Genomic DNA, 23,788 nt, shown 5'->3' on the forward strand with positions numbered 1-23,788 from the left:
AATAACCACTTGATTATATGTGACGTTATGTAATTCATTATGAATGTAGAACATTATAATAATCACTTGATTATATGTGACGTTATGTAATTCATTATGAATGTAGAACATTATAATAATCACTTGATTATATGTGACGTTATGTAATTCATTATGAATGTAGAACATTATAATAACCACTTGATTATATGTGACGTTATGTAATTCATTATGAATGTAGAACATTATAATAATCACTTGATTATATGTGACGTTATGTAATTCATTATGAATGTAGAACATTATAATAATCACTTGATTATATGTGACGTTATGTAATTCATTATGAATGTAGAACATTATAATAATCACTTGATTATATGTGACGTTATGTAATTCATTATGAATGTAGAACATTATAATAATCACTTGATTATATGTGACGTTATGTAATTCATTATGAATGTAGAACATTATAATAACCACTTGATTATATGTGACGTTATGTAATTCATCATGAATGTAGAACATTATAATAATCACTTGATTATATGTGACGTTATGTAATTCATTATGAATGTAGAACATTATAATAATCACTTGATTATATGTGACGTTATGTAATTCATTATGAATGTAGAACATTATAATAACCACATGATTATATGTGACGTTATGTAATTCATTATGAATGTAGAACATTATAATAATCACTTGATAATATGTGACGTTACGTAATTCATTATGAATGTAGAACATTATAATAACCACTTGATTATATGTGACGTTATGTAATTCATTATGGATGTAGAACATTATAATAATCACTTGATAATATGTGACGTTATGTAATTCATTATGATTGTAGAACATTATAATAACCACTTGATTATATGTGACGTTATGTAATTCATTATGAATGTAGAACATTATAATAACCACTTGATTATATGTGACGTTATGTAATTCATTATGAATGTAGAACATTATAATAATAACTTGATTATATGTGACGTTATGTAATTCATTATGAATGTAGAACATTATAATAATCACTTGATTATATGTGACGTTATGTAATTCATTATGAATGTAGAACATTATAATAACCACTTGATTATATGTGACGTTATGTAATTCATTATGAATGTAGAACATTATAATAACCACTTGATTATATGTGACGTTATGTAATTCATTATGAATGTAGAACATTATAATAATAACTTGATTATATGTGACGTTATGTAATTCATTATGAATGTAGAACATTATAATAACAACTTGATTATATGTGACGTTATGTAATTCATTATGAATGTAGAACATTATAATAACCACTTGATTATATGTGACGTTATGTAATTCATTATGAATGTAGAACATTATAATAACCACTTGATTATATGTGACGTTATGTAATTCATTATGAATGTAGAACATTATAATAACCACTTGATAATATGTGACGTTATGTAATTCATTATGAATGTAGAACATTATAATAACCTCTTGATTATATGTGACGTTATGTAATTCATTATGAATGTAGAACATTATAATAACCACTTGATAATATGTGACGTTATGTAATTCATTATGAATGTAGAACATTATAATAACCACTTGATTATATGTGACGTTATGTAATTCATTATGAATGTAGAACATTATAATAACCACTTGATTATATGTGACGTTATGTAATTCATTATGAATGTAGAACATTATAATAACCACTTGATTATATGTGACGTTATGTAATTCATTATGAATGTAGAACATTATAATAACCACTTGATTATATGTGACGTTATGTAATTCATTATGAATGTAGAACATTATAATAACCACTTGATAATATGTGACGTTATGTAATTCATTATGAATGTAGAACATTATAATAACCACATGATTATATGTGACGTTATGTAATTCATTATGAATGTAGAACATTATAATAACCACTTGATAATATGTGACGTTATGTAATTCATTATGAATGTAGAACATTATAATAACCACTTGATTATATGTGACGTTATGTAATTCATTATGAATGTAGAACATTATAATAATCACTTGATTATATGTGACGTTATGTAATTCATTATGAATGTAGAACATTATAATAACCACTTGATTATATGTGACGTTATGTAATTCATTATGAATGTAGAACATTATAATAACCACTTGATTATATGTGACGTTATGTAATTCATTATGAATGTAGAACATTATAATAACCACTTGATTATATGTGACGTTATGTAATTCATTATGAATGTAGAACATTATAATAACCACTTGATTATATGTGACGTTATGTAATTCATTATGAATGTAGAACATTATAATAACCACTTGATTATATGTGACGTTATGTAATTCATTATGAATGTAGAACATTATAATAACCACTTGATTATATGTGACGTTATGTAATTCATTATGAATGTAGAACATTATAATAATAACTTGATTATATGTGACGTTATGTAATTCATTATGAATGTAGAACATTATAATAACCACTTGATTATATGTGACGTTATGTAATTCATTATGAATGTAGAACATTATAATAATAACTTGATTATATGTGACGTTATGTAATTCATTATGAATGTAGAACATTATAATAATAACTTGATTATATGTGACGTTATGTAATTCATTATGAATGTAAAACATTAAAATAACCACTTGATTATATGTGACGTTATGTAATTCATTATGAATGTAGAACATTATAATAACCACTTGATTATATGTGACGTTATGTAATTCATTATGAATGTAGAACATTATAATAACCTCTTGATTATATGTGACGTTATGTAATTCATTATGAATGTAGAACATTATAATAACCTCTTGATTATATGTGACGTTATGTAATTCATTATGAATGTAGAACATTATAATAACCACTTGATTATATGTGACGTTATGTAATTCATTATGAATGTAGAACATTATAATAACCTCTTGATTATATGTGACGTTATGTAATTCATTATGAATGTAGAACATTATAATAACCACTTGATTATATGTGACGTTATGTAATTCATTATGAATGTAGAACATTATAATAACCACTTGATTATATGTGACGTTATGTAATTCATTATGAATGTAGAACATTATAATAACCACTTGATTATATGTGACGTTATGTAATTCATTATGAATGTAGAACATTATAATAACCACTTGATTATATGTGACGTTATGTAATTCATTATGAATGTAGAACATTATAATAACCACTTGATTATATGTGACGTTATGTAATTCATTATGAATGTAGAACATTATAATAACCACTTGATAATATGTGACGTTATGTAATTCATTATGAATGTAGAACATTATAATAACCACATGATTATATGTGACGTTATGTAATTCATTATGAATGTAGAACATTATAATAACCACTTGATTATATGTGACGTTATGTAATTCATTATGAATGTAGAACATTATAATAACCACTTGATTATATGTGACGTTATGTAATTCATTATGAATGTAGAACATTATAATAATCACTTGATTATATGTGACGTTATGTAATTCATTATGAATGTAGAACATTATAATAACCACTTGATTATATGTGACGTTATGTAATTCATTATGAATGTAGAACATTATAATAACCACTTGATTATATGTGACGTTATGTAATTCATTATGAATGTAGAACATTATAATAACCACTTGATTATATGTAGCGACACTGGTGTTTGATAAGATGGTTATACTTTATTAACTGGTTTTGTTGTCATTGTTTTTCAATTTTACGTTAAATGATTTGACAGTTTAAGTCTATACAATCTAAATGAATCATTTCCTCACTACATAATGTCTTCTTCATCGTGTGTAGTCTCATTATTCATGTTTGAACTACTCATGTCGTGCTGATGTTTGGTGTATGTTTGATAATGATGAAATTAAATTGTGAGCTAGAGAAAGATCTAGAATCTGTCTCTTTTGTATTTCCTTTTTGGAGCCTTTCTTCCTCAAGTTTCTTGTATGTTATTGTGGTACTAATGTCAAGCACAGTATAATATAATGATACTGTGTTAAATATCACTGCCCTTTAGGCTACAGTATATGATGACTAACAATACTGAACGATGACACGTGTATTTCAGGGTTAATATAGCATGAATTATTAACTAATACGCCTATTTACACACTTGTTTAAGTACTTCACTTGAATCTATTGCATGAGGATATCTTTACAAACACACACAAGTTTTTTTTCTAGCAGTGATTTGCTTATTTGGCATCAATCTTTACTCAGTCAGAGAGATGCAAAATCTACACCTCTCACTCAGAGGCGATGGGAAAAGTTGAGTTGAGGTGTGGCTTAATTGAACAATATTAAGCCTAATGGGTCAGTCCACCCTTTGCCTAATGGGTCAGTCCTCTCTTTTGCCTAATGGGTCAGTCCTCCCTTTGCCTAATGGGTCAGTCCTCCCTTTGCCTAATGGGTTAGTCCTCCCTTTGCCTAATGGGTCAGTCATCCCTTTGCCTAATGGGTCAGTCCTCCCTTTGCCTAATGGGTCAGTCCTCCCTTTGCCTAATGGGTCAGTCCTCCCTTTGCCTAATGGGTCAGTCCTCCCTTTGCCTAATGGGTCAGTCCTCCCTTTGCCTAATGGGTCAGTCCACCATTTGCCTAATGGGTCAGTCCTCCCTTTGCCTAATGGGTCAGTCCTCCCTTTGCCTAATGGATCAGTCCTTCCTTTGCCTAATGGGTCAGTCCTTCCTTTGCCTAATGGGTCAGTCCACCCTTTGAACAAACACACACCATTCTCTAAATGACTTCACGTTTTGTTATTAAGTTCATGCAGTTTTATGTTCTCAAAAAAATTGAAAGTTGCGTGATGTTTCCACCTACCTGTACTCTTGTCGATCAACCCAAACATTTTTTAAGTGCATATTTGGGTTATTCAGGTCTAGTTAGATTCAGCACCTTCTAGCTATTGTCATAATGTCATAGCAGCTTAAAAACAGGTGACAGCGCAAGAGAACACACCCTGTACAAGCTGTAGGCCTACTTGCTGGGTCAACCAGGCTTCTTACGTAGACAATGTGTATGAATAAAACCACAAATGTTGTCGTATTCCACATTAAAACAAATCTAGCCTACTTTCAAATTACACACTTGAAATTGTCAGTCAATGTCAGTTGATCTGCTGCACCACATTCACACACAAGGCACGTCAGTCATGTCACTCACGTCACTAACATCACTCACAGCTGCTGAGCTAACAATCCTCTCCTTCTAACTGTGTCTGTATGGTGTCTGTGTGGCTACTAGAATTCTTCAAAGACTTACAAATCATTAACTCTTTATTTGCACACTCAAGGATTAGTATACAGTTACAGCACTTAGACTTTATGTTTAATAGCATAACCTTGAGGTGGATCCTGAAGGGGACTTGAATAGGAGAACCAGTAAGACGGGTGGTAAGATCTGTCTACCTACATGTACGTATTACCTCAATTACCTTGACTTACCTGTGCCCCCGCACATTGACTCTGAACCGGTACCCCCTGTATATAGCCCCGCTATTGTTATTTTACTGCTGCTCTTTAATTATTTGTTATTCTTATCTCTTACTGTTTTGGGGGTATTTTCTTAAAACTGCATTTTTGGTTAAGAGCTCGTAAGTAAGCATTTCGCTGTAAGGTCAAATCAAATACCTGTTGTATTCGGTGCATGTGACAAATACAATTGGATTTGATTACATTTTTTAAGCTCTGTGTACTTTTCCTCCAAGACAGGACACCATTGTAGTTGAATGTGCTCGGAACCACAAAAGCCTTACCTCTCGTGATAACATTTAACAGGTGTAGCCTGTGTCTCGCAAGCCCAATGATATGTTATTAGACCTACACCGCCCGCCACTCTCTCACTCAAGAGTAAACACATGTAATACGGTTGTGTGCGTCAAGGGGCCACCATCTCTGGGGAAATGCTACCTTAGTTATGGGAGTTTAGGCGAGAGAGTAAAGAGAGGTACTGCTAGAACAGTGCCATGAGTTAATCCTTACAAATCCTTTAGAGGATGTCAGACAGGTGTGGAAAAGGAGAGAGAGAGAGAGAGAGAGAGAGAGAGAGAGAGAGAAAGAGGCAGAGAGAGGGAGAGCAAGAGAGGCAGAGAGACAGAGAGAGAGAGAGAGAGAGAGAGAGAGCAAGAAAGGCAGAGAGAGAGACAGAGAGCAAGAGAGGTAGAGAGAGAGAGAGAGAGAGAGAGAGAGAGAGAGAGAGAGAAAGAGAATTAAATGCATACCTGAACCTGGTCGGCACACCTGTCTGGCTGGTTGGATTGGCTGAGGGAGGGAGGAAGGAACCAACTGTAAAGTCTGCAGTTACTCCATCATGATGACAACAACCTCAGTCTAACTCTGGATACCTGTTGAGAGCAGTGAGGAAAAGACAGAACGAGAGAAAAGGGGAAAAGTGTGTAACAAGGAACAACAAGATAGAGGAGGGGGAGACTGACAGAAGACAGGACACTGGACATTATCCACTTGGAAGTCTCAAGGACTACAGAACAGGTACTAGGTCCATCTCAAAATGATAAAGTCCTAGCTAATAAGCAAGCCTTTTGCATATATTTTCATGTGGGCCAGTGCATTGTGTGTGTGTGTTTCTCCAATACTAGCCTATTGTACACCTGTCACATGATGGATCATAAGTGGGTTTGCCAGTGGTGCTTAGTTTGTAGAATTGCTACACTTCATCAGACTTGGTATGATAGTATTATATTGGAGCTAGCTCATTTCCATTCTCTAAATATACACCAGGAGGAGCCATGTGAATCTGTGAAGAAAGCCTAAGCATATGTAAATGTGGGGAAAGTCTCAGGTGGAGACCCAAACTTAGTCCTGAAAAATGTAGAAGTACTGAGACTAGGAAGACGTAGCTACTTTGCATGTGTCTCCTTCAATATCTAACTACATTAGGCCTCAACATAGATGTCACTTAAATATCTAGTTAACAATAGCTAGCAGTAGAGTAAACTCAAAAACACAGACTATTTCCCTAGTACTATTCCACAGTAGGCCTAGCTCCTTCTAGCCAGCTAGCTACTTCTCCCGTAGGTAGCTAACTACAGTATATAGGCAGGGCTCCGAAATGAAGGGTGTCCTGTTGTCCCAGTGATGATAAAATGTCTGGAATGTCTGGGAAGATTCAAACAGACTCTGGGACAGTTCTGGGAGGATAGTTCCACATTCATACAACTACTGCACATACAAAACACGTAATAATAATACGCTGTTAAAGCTAATGCAAGAGATTAGAACGTTTAGCTTAAAATGTTAATGAGCTATTATTTCTGCACATTTTAAGCGCAGCAATGCGCACTAAACAGTAGGTTATGTGTCAATGTTCCAAATGCAATTCATGGGACCACTCTGTTCTAAAGAGCTACATTCAGGCTACACAGAATAGATGTACATACGCTAGTATTCCAATGTTGACCTTTTTACAGGCCATTTTTTTATGTGAATTTCTGGCTCAGCCCCATTTATCTACTTCAGTAGCAAATTAAATGACTGTGAATGACATAGGTTCTCAAGTAGACCCATGTTGGCATATCAAAACTTTAAACAAAATATGTAGACTATTTTAATTTTGGATGGTTCATCTTCATTTTGGGGCGATTTAAATTGCACTTCGGAACGATTTTGGGATGGTGATAAAAACGGTTAGTCTATTGGATAACTATGTCAACTCCACTCTTGCTGTGAAAAAAAAAGGACTTCCGACTTCAGTGCTTTCAAATGAGTTCCGACATTGAGCGCGGCCTCCTGTGGTCGGAAAAAAACAAATAATAATAAATAAATAAATAAAAGATGTGCCTCTTGGGCCCCTTTATAGGCTTGGTCCCAGCCCCTAACTCACAATTGATCAGTCACAATAATTTAGTATGCAGTTTATTTGAATGTTAATAATCATTTACCCAATCAAGGCAGGGCCAGCCCCCTACCTCTTCTCCTCCCCCATCTGATAATTATCAGAGCGGCAGCAGACAGCAGCAGGCTGTCTACACTCACTGAGAGCTCCTGAGTCTTCCTGTGGTTGGCGGTTGCAGTAAAAAAGTACTAATTATATACTACATACATACTGACTAATTATATATTATATAATATATAACCCTTGAACTCAACTCTGGATCTCAAAGCCAGTTCCACTGCATTTGTTCATTGATCCCCTCTAATTTACTGATTGTGGCTGTATCCGGCACCGACAGAGATGGCCGCCTCGCTTCACGTTCCTAGGAAACTATGCAGTACTTCGTTTTTTTATGTATTATTTCTTACACTGTTACCCCAGGAAATCTTAAGTTTTATTACATACAGCCGGGAGGAACTATTGGATATAAGAGCAACATCAACTTACCAACATTACCACCAGGAATACGACTTTCCCGAAGAGGATCCTCTGTTTGGTCCACCTCCCAGGACAATGGGCCGCAGAAGGGGCAGACGGAGCGGTCTTCTGGTCAGGCTCCGTAGACAGACACATCGCCCACCGATCCCGAGTATACTACTCGCCAATGTCCAGACTCTTGACAACAAGGTAGACGAAATCCGAGCAAGGGTTACCTTCCAGAGAGACATCAGAGATTGTAACATTCTCTGTTTCACGGAAACGTGGCTCACTAAGGATATGTTGTCAGAGTCGATACAGCCACCTGGTTTCTTCATGCAGCGCGCAGACAGAAACAAACATCTCTCTGGTAAGAGGACGAAGGGGGTGTATGCCTTATGATTAACGAGTCGTGGTGTCATCATAACAACATACAGGAACTCAAGTCCTTTTGTTCACCTGACCTAGAATTCCTTACAATCAAAAATGCCGACCGCATTATCTACCAAGAGAATTCTCTTCAAGTATAATCACAGTCGTGTATATCCCCGCAGACACCTTGACGGCCCTGAAAGAACTTCAATGGACTCTATGTAAACTGGAAACCACATATCCTGAGGCTGCATTTATTGTAGCTGGGATTGTAATAAGGCTAATCTGAAAACAATGAATAAGCGACCCGGGCTGGCAAATTTCTGGATCATTGTTACTCTAACTTCCGCGACGCAAGCAAAGCCCTCCCTCGCCCTCCTTTCAGAAAATCTGACCACGACTCCATTTTTGTTGCTCCCAGCTAGGTCTGCTTAGGTCTGTTCAACGCTGGTCAGACCAATCTGATTCCACACTTCAAGATTGCTTCGATCACGTGGACTGGGATATGTTCCGGATAGCGTCGGACAATAACATTGATGTAATTGCTGATTCGGTGAGCGAGTTTATTAGCAAGTGCATCGGTGACGTTGTACCCACAGCGACTATTAAAAGCTTCCCCAACCAGAAACCGTGGATTTATTGCAGCATTCGCGCAAAACTGAAAGTGCAAACTACTGCTTTTAATCAGGGCAAGGTGACTGAAAACATGACCAAATACAAACAGTGTAGCTACTCCCTCGACAAGGCAATCAAACAAGCTAAGCGTCAGTATAGAGACAAAGTAGAGTCACAATTCAACGGCTCAGACACGAGAGGTATGTGGCAGGGTCTACAGTCAATCACGGACTACAAAAAGAAAACCAGCCACGTCGCGGACCTCAATGTCTTGCTCCCAGGCAAACTAAATAACTTCTTTGCTCGCTTTGATGACAATACAGTGCCACCGACACGGCTTGCTTCCAAAACCTGTGGGCTCTCCTTCACAGCAGCCAACGTGAGTAAAACATTAGTAAAACGTAGTCGAGAAGGTGGAAAGTTTTAAGTTCCTCGGCGTACACATCACAGACAAACTGAAATGGTCAACCCACATAGACAGTGTGGTGAAGAAGGCGCAACAGCGCCTCTTCAACCGCAGGAGGCTGAAGAAATTTGACTTGGTATGGCAACTGCTTGCCCACAACCGTAAGGCTCTCCAGAGGGTAGTGAGGTCTGCACAACGCATCACCGGGGGCAAACTACCTCCAGGACACCTACACCACCTCTCACAGGATGGCCAAAAAGATCATCAAGGACAACAACCACCCGAGCCACTGCCTGTTCACCCCGCTATCATCCAGAAGGCGAGGTCAGGACAGGTGCATCAAAGCTGGGACTGAGAGACTGAAAAACAGCTTCTATCTCAAGGCCATCAGACTGTTAAACAGCCATCACTAACAATGAGTGGCTGCTGCCAACATACTGATTCAAATCTCAAACCACTTTAATAATAACAAATTGGATGTAGTAAATGTATCACTAGTCACTTTAAACAATGGCACTTTATATAATGTTTACATATCCTACATTACTCATCTCATATGTATATACTGTACTCTATATCATCTACTGCATCTTGCTTATGCCGTTCGGCCATCGCTCATCCATATATTTATATGTACATATTCTTATTCATTCCTTTACACTTGTGTGTAAAAGGTAGATGTTGTGAAATTGTTAGATTTCTTGTTAGATATTACTGCATGGTTGGAACTAGAAGCACAAGGATTTCGCTACACTCGCATTAACATCTGCTAACCATGTGTATGTGACCAATAACATTTGATTTGATTTAGACCTGGGACACCAGGTCGGCGCAATTAATTATTTAGTTGAACAGAAAACCAGCAGGCTCCGGGCCTCGAAGGGTAAGAGCTAAGTACCCCTGATATGTAATATTAAAATAAATAATAGATACATAATATATTTCCTTTATTATTATATATATATATTTTAAGTAAATCATTTTTTTTGCTCTCTCTTGGGTCTGCCACAGCCTGGGCCCACCACGGGCCTGGGACCCCCAGGGGCTTCTGCCCTGGTAATCTCCTGCATTAATCTGGCCCTGGTCCCTTGTGTGTTGGCCTATATAGGAGCCTACCACATTTTGAGTTCTATCAACTTTAAGTCCTGTGTGACTGTGAGTCTTGTCCCACAAAATACGTGTCTTTGATAGCCAGCTCTGTACATTTATCTGCATCCAATAGATGATGGAAATGGAAGTATTATGTCATTGATTTCACGTTGCCTAGTCACCTGATAGTTGATGAGAAGTAGTACTCAAGGTACAGCTGCATGATAAGAGAGATGGCAAGTGCCTGTGGATTTTCCTGTAAGAGAACATTAGTATGAGATAACACAGTGAAGGAAGTGAAGAAGTGCATTCTATTTAAACCAGTATGGCTTTGGGTGACCAAAGCCAATCATGTCATTCATGTCATGCATTTTATCAACAAATTCAAACACTACTAACTTATAAAACAAAAGGCTGATTTGTCCCCAATTTTGATCAAATATGTCGCTTGCGGTCACGTTGCGCTTATGAAAATATATATAATATCGTAAGGATGTGGTAGCCTAAACCTACTGATGATGTTAAACATGTGTTCTTCAATCATTTTTAAGATCTGACATGCTATGCAGCCCAGTGCAGTGCAAGACATGTCATAGGCCAATGGTTAACCAATCATATTTTTCAAATCCTGAAAGGCAAAATTCCAGGTAACCTTGGAGAGGAAAGTTATGCCTTACAAGTTTGCTTCTGAGGAAGAGCTGCAAAAGTAAGTAAGTAGCTGTATTAGGTGGAAATATAGAAGGTCATTTCGTCCAACTTCATTCAAAATATAGATGTTTTTCTTGAGACAATATGCGTGGGCATAGGCAGATGTTGCAATTGGAGGATACATTTGGGCATATTCTATATGTGTGGGCATAGGCAGATGTTGCAATTGGAGGATACATTTGGGCATATTCTATATGTGTGGGCATAGGCAGATGTTGAAATTGGAGGATACATTTGGGCATATTCTATATGTGTGGGCATAGGCAGATGTTGCAATTGGAGGATGCATTTGGGCATATTCTATATGTGTGGGCATAGGCAGATGTTGAAATTGGAGGATGCATTTGGGCATATTCTATAATGAGATTCAATCGGCCACATCTGTCCGTACAAACGTTGAGAAATGATGACGTAATTTAAATGTGTATTGCTCTCTTCCACCTTAAACCCCATGAGCTCTCTCTCTCTCTCTCTCTGTGTGTGTGTGTGTTTGTGTGTGTGTGTGTGTGTGTGTGTGTGTGTGTGTGTGTGTGTGTGTGTGTGTGTGTGTGTGTGTGTGTGTGTGTGTGCGTGCGTGTGTGCGTGCGTGCGTACGTGCGTGCAAATGGATATTTTACATGTGGCCACCCTAGCATGGCTACTGACATTAACCATAAACAAATGAAAGATGCTAATAAGTACTAAGAACATGATATACCCTGGGTGGTTATGACTTAGGCTGGGTGCTCATGACATAGGCTGGGTGGTCATGACATAGGCTGGGTGGTCATGACATAGAGTGGGTGGTTTTGACATAGCATGTGTGGTAATGACATTGTCTAGGTAGTGATTTGTGAAAGTAACATTGTGTGAGCCCCAAATAGCAGTTTAGGTTACAGAGTGCAAACGAGTAAGTGAGGATTACTAGCAGTCTTATTTTGTGTTTTAAACATATTGCCTAGTTATAGTGCATGTTTAAAGATGTTTCCTGTCAGGCAGAGGCTGTGGCCTAACAACAGCCTGAAGGCCTATTGATCCTTGTTTTCTCCAACCAGACCAGGTAGTTTTTACCATGTTGCCATAGGCGACAGTATCAGCGCTGGTTGAGGTCTCCTCTGTGCTGCCGGTCCTACTTCATTCCACCCCCTGTCTGATGTGACAGATGCAGGCCTACTGTGTCTAACTCGGGTAAACATCAGTCAGAGTGCACAGACCACATTCTTCTACATTATCTCACAGGCAGCCATGCTTGACTGAGACAAATGTTCCTCTGTGGAGGACACAGTCTCTCTCTGTGTGTGTGTGTGTGTGTGTGTGTGTGTGTGTGTGTGTGTGTGTGTGTGTGTGTGTGTGTGTGTGTGTGTGTGTGTGTGTGTGTGTGTGTGTGTGTGTGTGTGTGTGTGTGTGTGTGTGTGTGTGTGTTGTGTGCTGACAGACATTACCTAAACAAAAGGGACATTTACACACACTCTCAATCCACCTAATACCTGGGAGCTCCTGTCCCCTAGCTGCAGAGATCCAGATAAGTAGCCCTACCAGCCAGCCCTAGTGTCTCACCGGCCCCAGCCTCAGCCCCAGCCTCAGCCCCAGCCCCAGCCTCCAGCCCCAGCCCCAGCCATATCCTAAAGCCCCAGCCCCAGCCAGGCTCCCTCTGGGCTGGGCAGATTCCTCTCAACAAACTTTTTAATGACACCTAACACTTGCGTTCTGTTGCCCCCTAGCTGCAGAGCTCCAGACCAGTAGCCCTACCAGCCAGCCCTACCGTCTCCCCAGCAGAGCTCCAGACCAGTAGCCCTACCAGCCAGGCTTACCGTCTCCCCAGCAGAGGTCCAGACCACTAGCTCTACCATTTTCCCCAGAATGGCTCTCTCCGGGTCGGGTGGCTTCCTCTCTGAGGATCAGTTCATCTGTTCTATCTGCCTGGATGTGTTCACCAACCCAGTCTCCACACCCTGTGGTCACAGCTACTGTCTGAACTGCATCTCCACCTACTGGGATGGTATGTATTGTGGCTTTGTATATACTGTAGACTACCTGAAATATAAGTGTTTACATAGGCCTATATACTGTACACTACCTGAAATATAAATGTAAATTTGTTTGTATGTTTACATTGGCCTATATACTGTATATTACCTGAAATATAAATGTACATAGGCTTATATACTGTATATTACCTGAAACATAAATGTACATAGGCTTATATACAGTATATTACCTGAAACATAAATGTACATAGGCTTATATACTCTATATTACCTGAAATATAAATGTTTACATAGGCCTATATACTGTACACTACCTGAAATATAAATGTTTACATTGGCCTATATACTCTATATTACCTGAAATATAAATGTACATAGGCTTATATACAGTATATTACCTGAAATATAAATGTACATAGGCCTGCCTATATACTCTATATTACCTGAAATATAAATGTACATAGGCCTATATACTCTATATTACCTGAAATATAAATGTACATAGGCCTATATACTCTATATTACCTGAAATATAAATGTTTACATAGGCCTATATACTCTATATTACCTGAAATATAAATGTTTACATAGGCCTATATACTGTACACTACCTGAAATATAAATCTACATAGGCCTATATACTCTATATTACCTGAAATATAAGTGTTTACATAGGCCTATATACTCTATATTACCTGAAATATAAATGTTTACATAGGCCTATATACTCTATATTACCTGAAATATAAATGTTTACATAGGCCTATATACTCTATATTACCTGAAATATAAATGTTTACATAGGCCTATATACTGTACACTACCTGAAATATAAATCTACATAGGCCTATATACTCTATATTACCTGAAATATAAATGTTTACATAGGCCTATATACTGTACACTACCTGAAATATAAATCTACATAGGCCTATATACTCTATATTACCTGAAATATAAATGTACATTTGTTTGTATGTTTACATTGGCTTATATACTGTATATTACCTGAAATATAAATGTACATAGGCCTATATACTGTATATTACCTGAAACATAAATGTACATAGGCTTATATACTGTATATTACCTGAAACATAAATGTACATAGGCTTATATACTGTACACTACCTGAAATATAAATGTACATAGGCTTATATACTGTATATTACCTGAAATATAAATCTACATAGGCCTATATACTGTACACTACCTGAAATATAAATCTACATAGGCCTATATACTCTATATTACCTGAAATATAAATGTTTACATAGGCCTATATACTGTACACTACCTGAAATATAAATGTACATAGGCTTATATACTCTATATTACCTGAAATATAAATGTTTACATAGGCCTATATACTGTACACTACCTGAAATATAAATGTACATTTGTTTGTATGTACATGAGCCCAATACATGCAACAACTTACATCCATGCAATCTTATTGGTTGTTTCCTATTAGTAGGCCTATTTCATCACATCCCCATTCAGAGATCAATTGTATTCCGCCATGTGAATGAATGAAATGAACTGTAACTTGTTGTTGAAGGAGGAGGAGGGAAGACGTGTGTGTGCCCGCTGTGTAAGGAGAGCTTCAGGAAGAGGCCGGAACTTCACATCAACCGCACCCTGAAGGAGATCACCGAGCAGTTTAAGAAGATGGCAGACGGATTGGACCGGGGGGCCATGGTGTTTGAAGGAGGGATTGAGAGTCAAGGTTGGGGTGGCGGTGGAAATGAGGGGGTGTCATACGGGGTTGAGCGTCCTCCGGTCCCTCCAAGACCCCCAGGGATGGGTGTGATGCCTGGGGATTTGTTGTTGGAGATGAAGACCAGGTTCCAACGACCTTCGAACTCCAGAACCCCTCCGCCCGTCCTCCACCCCCACCCGCCCTCACCCTTCTCCTCCAACACCACCGCCCTCTCGCCCCCCGCCCCTCCTGTTGTCCCACGCAGATACACCCTGAGCGGGCCGGCTGATTCCTTCACAGACGCGCCTCTCTGTCCTGAACACCAGAGGGGGCTGGAGTTCTTCTGCCGGACAGACCAGACTTGTGGGTGTGCAGTGTGCATGGAGGGAGAGCACCATGGACACCAGGTTATACCAGCCAAGAGAGAGTGGCTCATTAAGAAGGTAGGGAGAGGGACAGAGGTGGAGGAGCAGAGGTGTGTGAACTAATTCTGATGGAGATGTAGGGTACTCCAATTGCAATGCTACTACTGTAGAAATGAAAACATACTGTATTACCCAAAGCTATATAGTCAGTTTAATCAACTCTACACAAAAGAGACTGGGTGTTTGAAACATATTTAAATTGTGTTAATCACATGCTTCGAGTTAGAGGTAGATATGTACATACTAGGAATAAGGAATAAGTACATTGCATTATGTTGACTCAGGTCTGTTTCTGTATGCAGTCTCAGTTGGAAATCACAGAGGCAGAGCTGAGGGACATGATCACACAGAGAGAAAAGAAGGTGGAGGACATCAGGACATCACTGGAGAACATACAGGTGGGTGTCTGGAACACACACACACAGTACACACACACAGACACAGACACACACACTACACACAGACACACACACACACAGTACACACACACACACACTCTCCCTGCCCCTCATCATCCCTCTCTCTCCCTCTCTCTCCCTCCCCTCTTTGTCTTTCAATCCTCTCTCCCTGCCCCTCATCATCCCTCTCTCTCTCTCTCTCCCTCTCTCTCCCTCTCTCTCTCTATCGCTCTCTCTCCCGCTCTCTCTCTCTCCCTCTCTCTCCCTCTCCCCCCCCCCCCTCTTTGTCTTTCCATCCTCTCTCCCTGCCCCTCATCATCCCTCTCTCTCTCTCTCCCTCTCTCTCTCTCCCTCTCTCTCTCCCTCTCTCTCTCTCTCCCTCTCTCTCCCTCTTTACCTCTCTCTCTCTCTCTCTCTCTCTCTCTCTCTCTCCCTCCCCAGGTGTGTGCGGAGCATGAGACAGCAGGCAGCATGCATATGTTCTCTGCCCTGGTGAGCTCTGTGGAGAGGAGCCAGGCAGAGTTGTTGGAGGTGATAGAGATGTCACAGCGGGCTGCACAGCACCGAGGACAGACCCTCATCAGAGACCTAGAGCAGGTGTCATTTTATTCATTCATTTTATTTGAGTGAATGGTTTATTTCAGAGAGAATGGTTTATTTCATCAAGAGGACAATCATATCAATAGCAGAGAAGGCGGAGTTGACACAATATTATTAAAACTTAAATCACACGAAATGTGATGCATTGTACTAGATATGGCTAAACAGCTCATTTACATCTTCAGTAGGTGATCAATAAAATAAATTAATGTTGCTATCTTTTTAAGCTACTGATATTGCTGATTGTTGTCTTTGTGACTGTGTTGCTGCAATGGTTGACAAACCAATTCCCTCTGGGATTATTAATAATAAAGTATTTATTTTATTTTATTTCCTATCATAGGAGATCTCTGAGCTGAGGAAGAGAAGCGCTACCCTCACCCAGCTAGCCCAGTCTGACGACTACGTACTTTTCTTCAAGGTTAGAGACTCTTTCTGTTCATCACATCTTTTTTTCTTTATTCATCCTTTTCAACAATTTCTACCTTTTTTGAAACCGTTTTTTCCTTTAGTTACCTTAGTTACAAGGTGAGGTACTTTTCCTTTCCATTCTCTTCATTTAAAATTATCTTGACTCTTGTTTTTTCTAATTCATTTATTCCTCCATTCTCTTTATTCCTCTTCTCAGACATTCTCCACGCCGCCTCAGACCAGGGATTGGTCGGATGCTGTTGTGACCTCTGACCTCACCTCAGGGGCGGTGCTTCTGACTGTCAATCAAATGGTGGAGCGGTTTCGGGAGCAGCTCAAGAGACTGCCGGAGATCTGTGAGTTATGGCTGACCGTTGTAGAACTCCTATACATTCTATCTATGAGTACTATCAGTTTCAAAGTGGGCAAAACTGGTTGAAATTACGTCAAGATTTTACCACTTTTGCTCGCTGGGTTGTTGCAAGTGACAAACAGAGAATATCACCAATACTGTAGTGTTGAGACGGTCTAATTTCACTTCATGAGCACTACTAGACTACAATACTGTAGTGTTGAGACTGTCTAACTTTACTTTATGAGCACTACTAGGCTACAATACTGTAGTGTTGAGACGGTCTAACTTTACTTTATGAACATGACTAGACTACAATACTGTAGTGTTGAGACTGTCTAACTTTACTTTATGAGCACTACTAGGCTACAATACTGTAGTGTTGAGACGGTCTAACTTTACTTTATGAACATGACTAGACTACAATACTGTAGTGTTGAGACTGTCTAACTTTACTTTATGAGCACTACTAGGCTACAATACTGTAGTGTTGAGACGGTCTAACTTTACTTTATGAACATGACTAGACTACAATACTGTAGTGTTGAGACTGTCTAACTTTACTTTATGAGCACTACTAGGCTACAATACTGTAGTGTTGAGACGGTCTAACTTTACTTTATGAACATGACTAGACTACAATACTGTAGTGTTGAGACGGTCTAACTTTACTTTATGAACATGACTAGACTACAATACTGTAGTGTTGAGACTGTCTAACTTTACTTTATGAACATGACTAGACTACAATACTGTAGTGTTGAGAATGTCTAACTTTACTTTATGAACATGACTAGACTACAATACTGTAGTGTTGAGAATGTCTAACTTTACTTTATGAACATGACTAGACTACAATACTGTAGTGTTGAGACGGTCTAACTTTACTTTATGAACATGACTAGACTACAATACTGTAGTGTTGAGACTGTCTAACTTTACTTTATGAACATGACTAGACTACAATACTGTAGTGTTGAGACTGTCTAACTTTACTTTATGAACATGACTAGACTACAATACTGTAGTGTTGAGACTGTCTAACTTTACTTTATGAACATGACTAGACTACAATACTGTAGTGTTGAGACTGTCTAACTTTACTTTATGAACATGACTAGACTACAATACTGTAGTGTTGAGACGGTCTAACTTTACTTCATGAACACTACTAGGCTACAATACTGTAGTGTTGTGACTGTCTAACTTTACTTCATGAGCACTACTAGACTACAATACTGTAGTGTTGTGACTGTCTAACTTTACTTTATGAACATGACTAGACTACAATACTGTAGTGTTGAGACTGTCTAACTTTACTTTATGAACATGACTAGACTACAATACTGTAGTGTTGAGACGTTCTAACTTTACTTTATGAGCACTACTAGACTACAATACTGTAGTGTTGTGACTGTCTAACTTTACTTTATGAACACTACTAGACTACAATACTGTAGTGTTGTGACTGTCTAACTTTACTTTATGAGCACTACTAGACTACAATACTGTAGTGTTGAGACGGTCTAACTTTACTTTATGAACATGACTAGACTACAATACTGTAGTGTTGAGACTGTCTAACTTTACTTTATGAACACTACTAGACTACAATACTGTAGTGTTGAGACGGTCTAACTTTACTTTATGAACATGACTAGACTACAATACTGTAGTGTTGAGACTGTCTAACTTTACTTTATGAACACTACTAGACTACAATACTGTAGTGTTGAGACTGTCTAACTTTACTTTATGAACATGACTAGACTACAATACTGTAGTGTTGTGACTGTCTAACTTTACTTTATGAACATGACTAGACTACAACACTGTAGTGTTGTGACTGTCTAACTTTACTTTATGAGCACTACTAGACTACAATACTGTAGTGTTGAGACGGTCTAACTTTACTTTATGAACATGACTAGACTACAATACTGTAGTGTTGAGACGGTCTAACTTTACTTTATGAACATGACTAGACTACAATACTGTAGTGTTGAGACTGTCTAACTTTACTTTATGAACATGACTAGACTACAATACTGTAGTGTTGAGACGGTCTAACTTTACTTTATGAACATGACTAGACTACAATACTGTAGTGTTGAGACGGTCTAACTTTACTTCATGAACATGACTAGACTACAATACTGTAGTGTTGAGACGGTCTAACTTTACTTTATGAACATGACTAGACTACAATACTGTAGTGTTGAGACGGTCTAACTTTACTTCATGAACATGACTAGACTACAATACTGTAGTGTTGAGACGGTCTAACTTTACTTTATGAACATGACTAGACTACAATACTGTAGTGTTGAGACTGTCTAACTTTACTTTATGAACACGACTAGGCTACAATACAATATGTAGAGGATGATGAAGACCATCAATTCTCAACTGGTGGGTCGTGACCCAAATTTAGGTCGCAAGCGGTTTTGAATGGGTTGTTTGTGTCAGTAAAATAAACAAAAGATTTAATAAAAAAATACTCCAGTCTGAACTTAAACAACTTAAACCAGGTAGAGAGTGTGAATAAATGATAATGAACTTCCATTTTTTTTTTTATAATTTAATCTCTTTGTCTTCAATCACAGTATTTTCATTATAAAGCTATTAGCAGCACTATTTTGGTTGATTTTGTTGTCTCAAACCAGTGAGTTTATTAACAATCTTCATCAAGAACATGGGGCAAAATGTATTTATTGACAATGAAAGAGGTGGGAATGTTGTTCCCTTGTCATATAATTGCTATATTTAAAATCAATACAGAATTAAAAATAGTTTTTCAGAATATATTTTGCTGATTATTTTTCCCATTGCAAATATTGTGTCGTGACTGAGACAACCTGGTTAATTTAGGGTCCCAAGGCAAAACCAGTTGAGAACCTATAGACCCATACACTGCATTGTCTTTTGTTGGCCAGGTCTGCGTCCTCAACCTCAACCAGACCAATCTGTGGGAAGATGTAGTCCAAGTATGATTTTCATTCATGCCTGTGTCACACTCAAAGTCCCAGCTCCTCCCATTCCGTGTGTCTAATAATCTATACGGTATTGATTTGATGTATTATTTTTTGTTTGGCCAGGTTTGCTTTCTCAACCAAACTATGCTGTCGGAAGAAATAGTCCAAGTAAGTCCAACATAACATTCATGTCTCTGTCACACTCACAGGCCCAACATATGTCTAATAATTCATACAGTAAGTGATTTCCTGTATTCTAATTTGTTTGGCCAGATTTACCTTCTCAACCAGACCAGTCCCTGGGAAGAAGTAGTCCAAGTAAGATTTTAATTAATTCACGGCTGCTTCTGTCACACTCATCCCTTTCCTTTTGTTTCTAATAATAACACTGTATTTGATTACATGATATTGTTTTGCCAGGTTTGCGTTCTCCACCTCCACCAGAACACTCTGTAGGAAGAGATAGTCCAGGTTTGCATTCTCCACCTCCACCAGAACACTCTGTAGGAAGAGATAGTCCAGGTTTGCGTTCTCCACCTCCTCCAGAACACTCTGTAGGAAGTCCAGGTTTGGATCTGTTCCTGTTTCTTTCACACGCACAGGCCCATTCCATATGTGTCAGTTACCAATGATACATAAAGTGTCTAATTAAGGTATAATGACCGAGATGGTGGTGTTTGGAGGATAAATTGGTACAATGTTGTTAGGCCCGAGACGAATATATCCTCCAAACACCGGCTTCGAGGGCATCGTCACTTTTGTACAACGGGTTACTAACATATTCAAATAACGATTGACATATTTTCATTAAAAGCTTGACTTGATTAATATATTCAAACTATTTCATCCTTCCACAAGATATAAGCCGACACAGATCTAGGGTTGCTACCCAAGCCGGCTGGTCGTTCATTCTATTAGTTTGGTTACCATGCGATTTTAACCAATCAGCATTTAGGATTAGACCCACCCGTTGTTTAATTACATGTATTCTCTTTTGTTTGGCCAGATTGGCTTTCTCAACCTCAACCAGACCAGTCAGTGGGAAGAAATCCAAAACCAAGTAAGGCTTTGATTAATTTATTAACTCAAAGTCCCAGTCATGTGATAATACATACAGTATTTGATCAGGGGTTAGATGGTTTAACACCTCTCTCTCTCTCTCTCCTTCTCTCTCTCTCTCTCTCTCTCTCTCTCTCTCTCTCTCTCTCTCTCCAGAGGTGAGGAGAGTGCAGGAATATGCAGGTATGTACTTCCTTCTTCCTGTATCATGTTTTCTGTGTTCATGTGTCAAGCACATTCCTGCTAGTTATAGACACAAAACTGCTGATTGAACTCTTGATTGGTGATTGATGACTTTTTCTCCCTCTTTCTCTATGCCTCTGTTCTCTCTTTCTCTCCCCCACTCATTTTCTCCCTCTGTATGTCTCTCTCTCTGCCCCCCCCCTCCCCTTCTACCTCTCCCCTCCTCTCCCTCTCAGTGGACATCACCCTGGACCCCCTCACCGCCCACCCACGCCTGCTCATCTCCGACGACGGCAAGCAGGTGCGCTGCTGGGACCGCTACCAGCCCGTGGCGGACGGCCCCGAGCGCTTTGACCGTGTAGTCTGCGTCCTCGGGCGCCAGGCCTTCTCTTCGGGACGCCATTACTGGGAGGTGAGCACAGAAGCAGGGCTAGTTTCATTCCAACAGCCATCAGGCTAAAGAACAGTGGGTCATAATGGGGCCTGATAGATGGCGGGACTGTATGCCAGAGATGATGTGAATATACATGTGCTCACCTTCCAGTGTTGTTGTATAGCATGATGTTGTATTGTAGTGTACTGATTATGATTTTGGGTGATTTGTATTCGTAGGTGGAGGTGGGTGGGAAGACGGACTGGGACCTGGGCGTGGCTAGCCACTCCATCAACAGGAAAGGGAAGATCATAGTAAGCCCCGCCCACGGCTACTGGTTCCTGAGTCTCCGGGATAAGAACGACTACGCGTTCCGAACGGAACCATCGACAGCGCTGGGCCTCAACCACAAACCCAACCGTATAGGGATCTACGTAGACTGTGATAAGGGACAGGTGTCCTTCTATAACGTGGACGCTAAGATGCTCATCTATACATTCACCGACAGCTTCTCGGATGTCATTCATCCCTTCTTCAGCCCTTGCACCAATAAGTCTGGCAGGAACGAGGCGCCGCTCATCATTTGTCCTGTCTCGATGCCTCTGGTGGACTGAGATGGGTTTTAGTTTTTTTTGTTCATTCCTAAAGGTAGTTTCCTTCAGTCTGTCCTTGTTCAATGTTCTTCACTGAGACAATAGCACGGGACTGGATAGGTCAAAGCAATATGGGGGAAGCTATAGCTGATGCGCCCAATATACCCAGATGTCTCATGTCAACATAGGGAAGGGAACAAGGCTAGAAGAGAGGGAACAATTTTCTGGAATGAAATACAGTCTCTTAGAACCATTCAAAATGACCTCCTGTGTTCTATGGAGCTGACCAATGGATAATCTGGATACTGAGTCTGGATTGGACTGATCATTTTGACCAATACAACCGACTACAGTCCATCAGTCTGAGAATTAAGGATTTCACCATCTGTCCTCATCACACGATGGATTAATCTGTCTATATAGGGTCATATGTGTCTCACATGGCTCCCTATTCACATATAGTCTGCTTCTTTGACCAGAGCCCCATGGGTCCTATGTATTGCATTACTATAGGGAATAGTGTGTTATTTGTGACATAACCACAGTCATTACAAATAAAACATATTACTTGTACATTACAATCCAGTTTTTGAAGAATGTCCACAATAAACCAAATGTAAACTATGTGGACTGGGAGCCACTGAGTAAGACCCAGAGACAAACACAAAGACAAAGAATCCTTCATGAGCCAGTCAATTTAGTCATCGTATTCTACACAGAGTGGACAAAACTTTAAGAACACCTGCTCTTTCCATGACACAGACTGACCAGGTGAATCCAGGTGAAAGCTATGAGCCCTTACTGATGTCACTTGTTAAATCCACTTAAATCAGTGTAGATGAAGGGGAGGAGACAGGATAAATATGGATTTTTAAGCCTTGTGACAATTGAGACATGGATTGCGTATGTGTGCCATTCAGAGGGTGAATGGGCAAGACTAAAGATTTAAGTGCCTTTGAAAGGGGTATGGTAGTAGGTGCCCGGCTCACCGGTTTGTCTCAAGAACTGCAACGCTGCTGGGTTTTTCACGCTCAACATATTGGATAGCCTGGGGTGAATGAGACTGAATACTTTTTGGAAAACTATATTAGTGACAGAATATATTTGAATCATGTTGTAATAGGAGTTCAATTGGAGGCTAATCTAATAAATCATTGCATGAATTTTTCTAAAA

At 38.9% G+C, this 23,788-nt stretch overlaps 1 protein-coding gene across 1 annotated transcript; it reads left to right on the top strand.

The window, feature by feature from the left end:
- The first annotated feature begins 6,421 nt into the window (after nt 1-6,421).
- LOC139374110 (bloodthirsty-related gene family, member 1) lies at nt 6,422-22,716 on the top strand. Its single transcript, XM_071115105.1, has 11 exons — nt 6,422-6,567; nt 13,277-13,554; nt 15,105-15,688; nt 15,973-16,068; nt 16,510-16,665; nt 17,012-17,089; nt 17,297-17,455; nt 20,703-20,724; nt 21,622-21,648; nt 21,885-22,060; nt 22,261-22,716. The coding sequence occupies exons 2-11, from the start codon at nt 13,416-13,418 to the stop codon at nt 22,633-22,635; spliced, it is 1,812 nt and encodes a 603-aa protein (XP_070971206.1). The 5' UTR covers nt 6,422-6,567; nt 13,277-13,415; the 3' UTR covers nt 22,636-22,716.
- Nucleotides 22,717-23,788: the final 1,072 nt, after the last annotated feature.

This window comes from Oncorhynchus clarkii, chromosome 19 (assembly GCF_045791955.1).
Source record: "Oncorhynchus clarkii lewisi isolate Uvic-CL-2024 chromosome 19, UVic_Ocla_1.0, whole genome shotgun sequence".
NCBI lineage: Eukaryota > Metazoa > Chordata > Actinopteri > Salmoniformes > Salmonidae > Oncorhynchus > Oncorhynchus clarkii.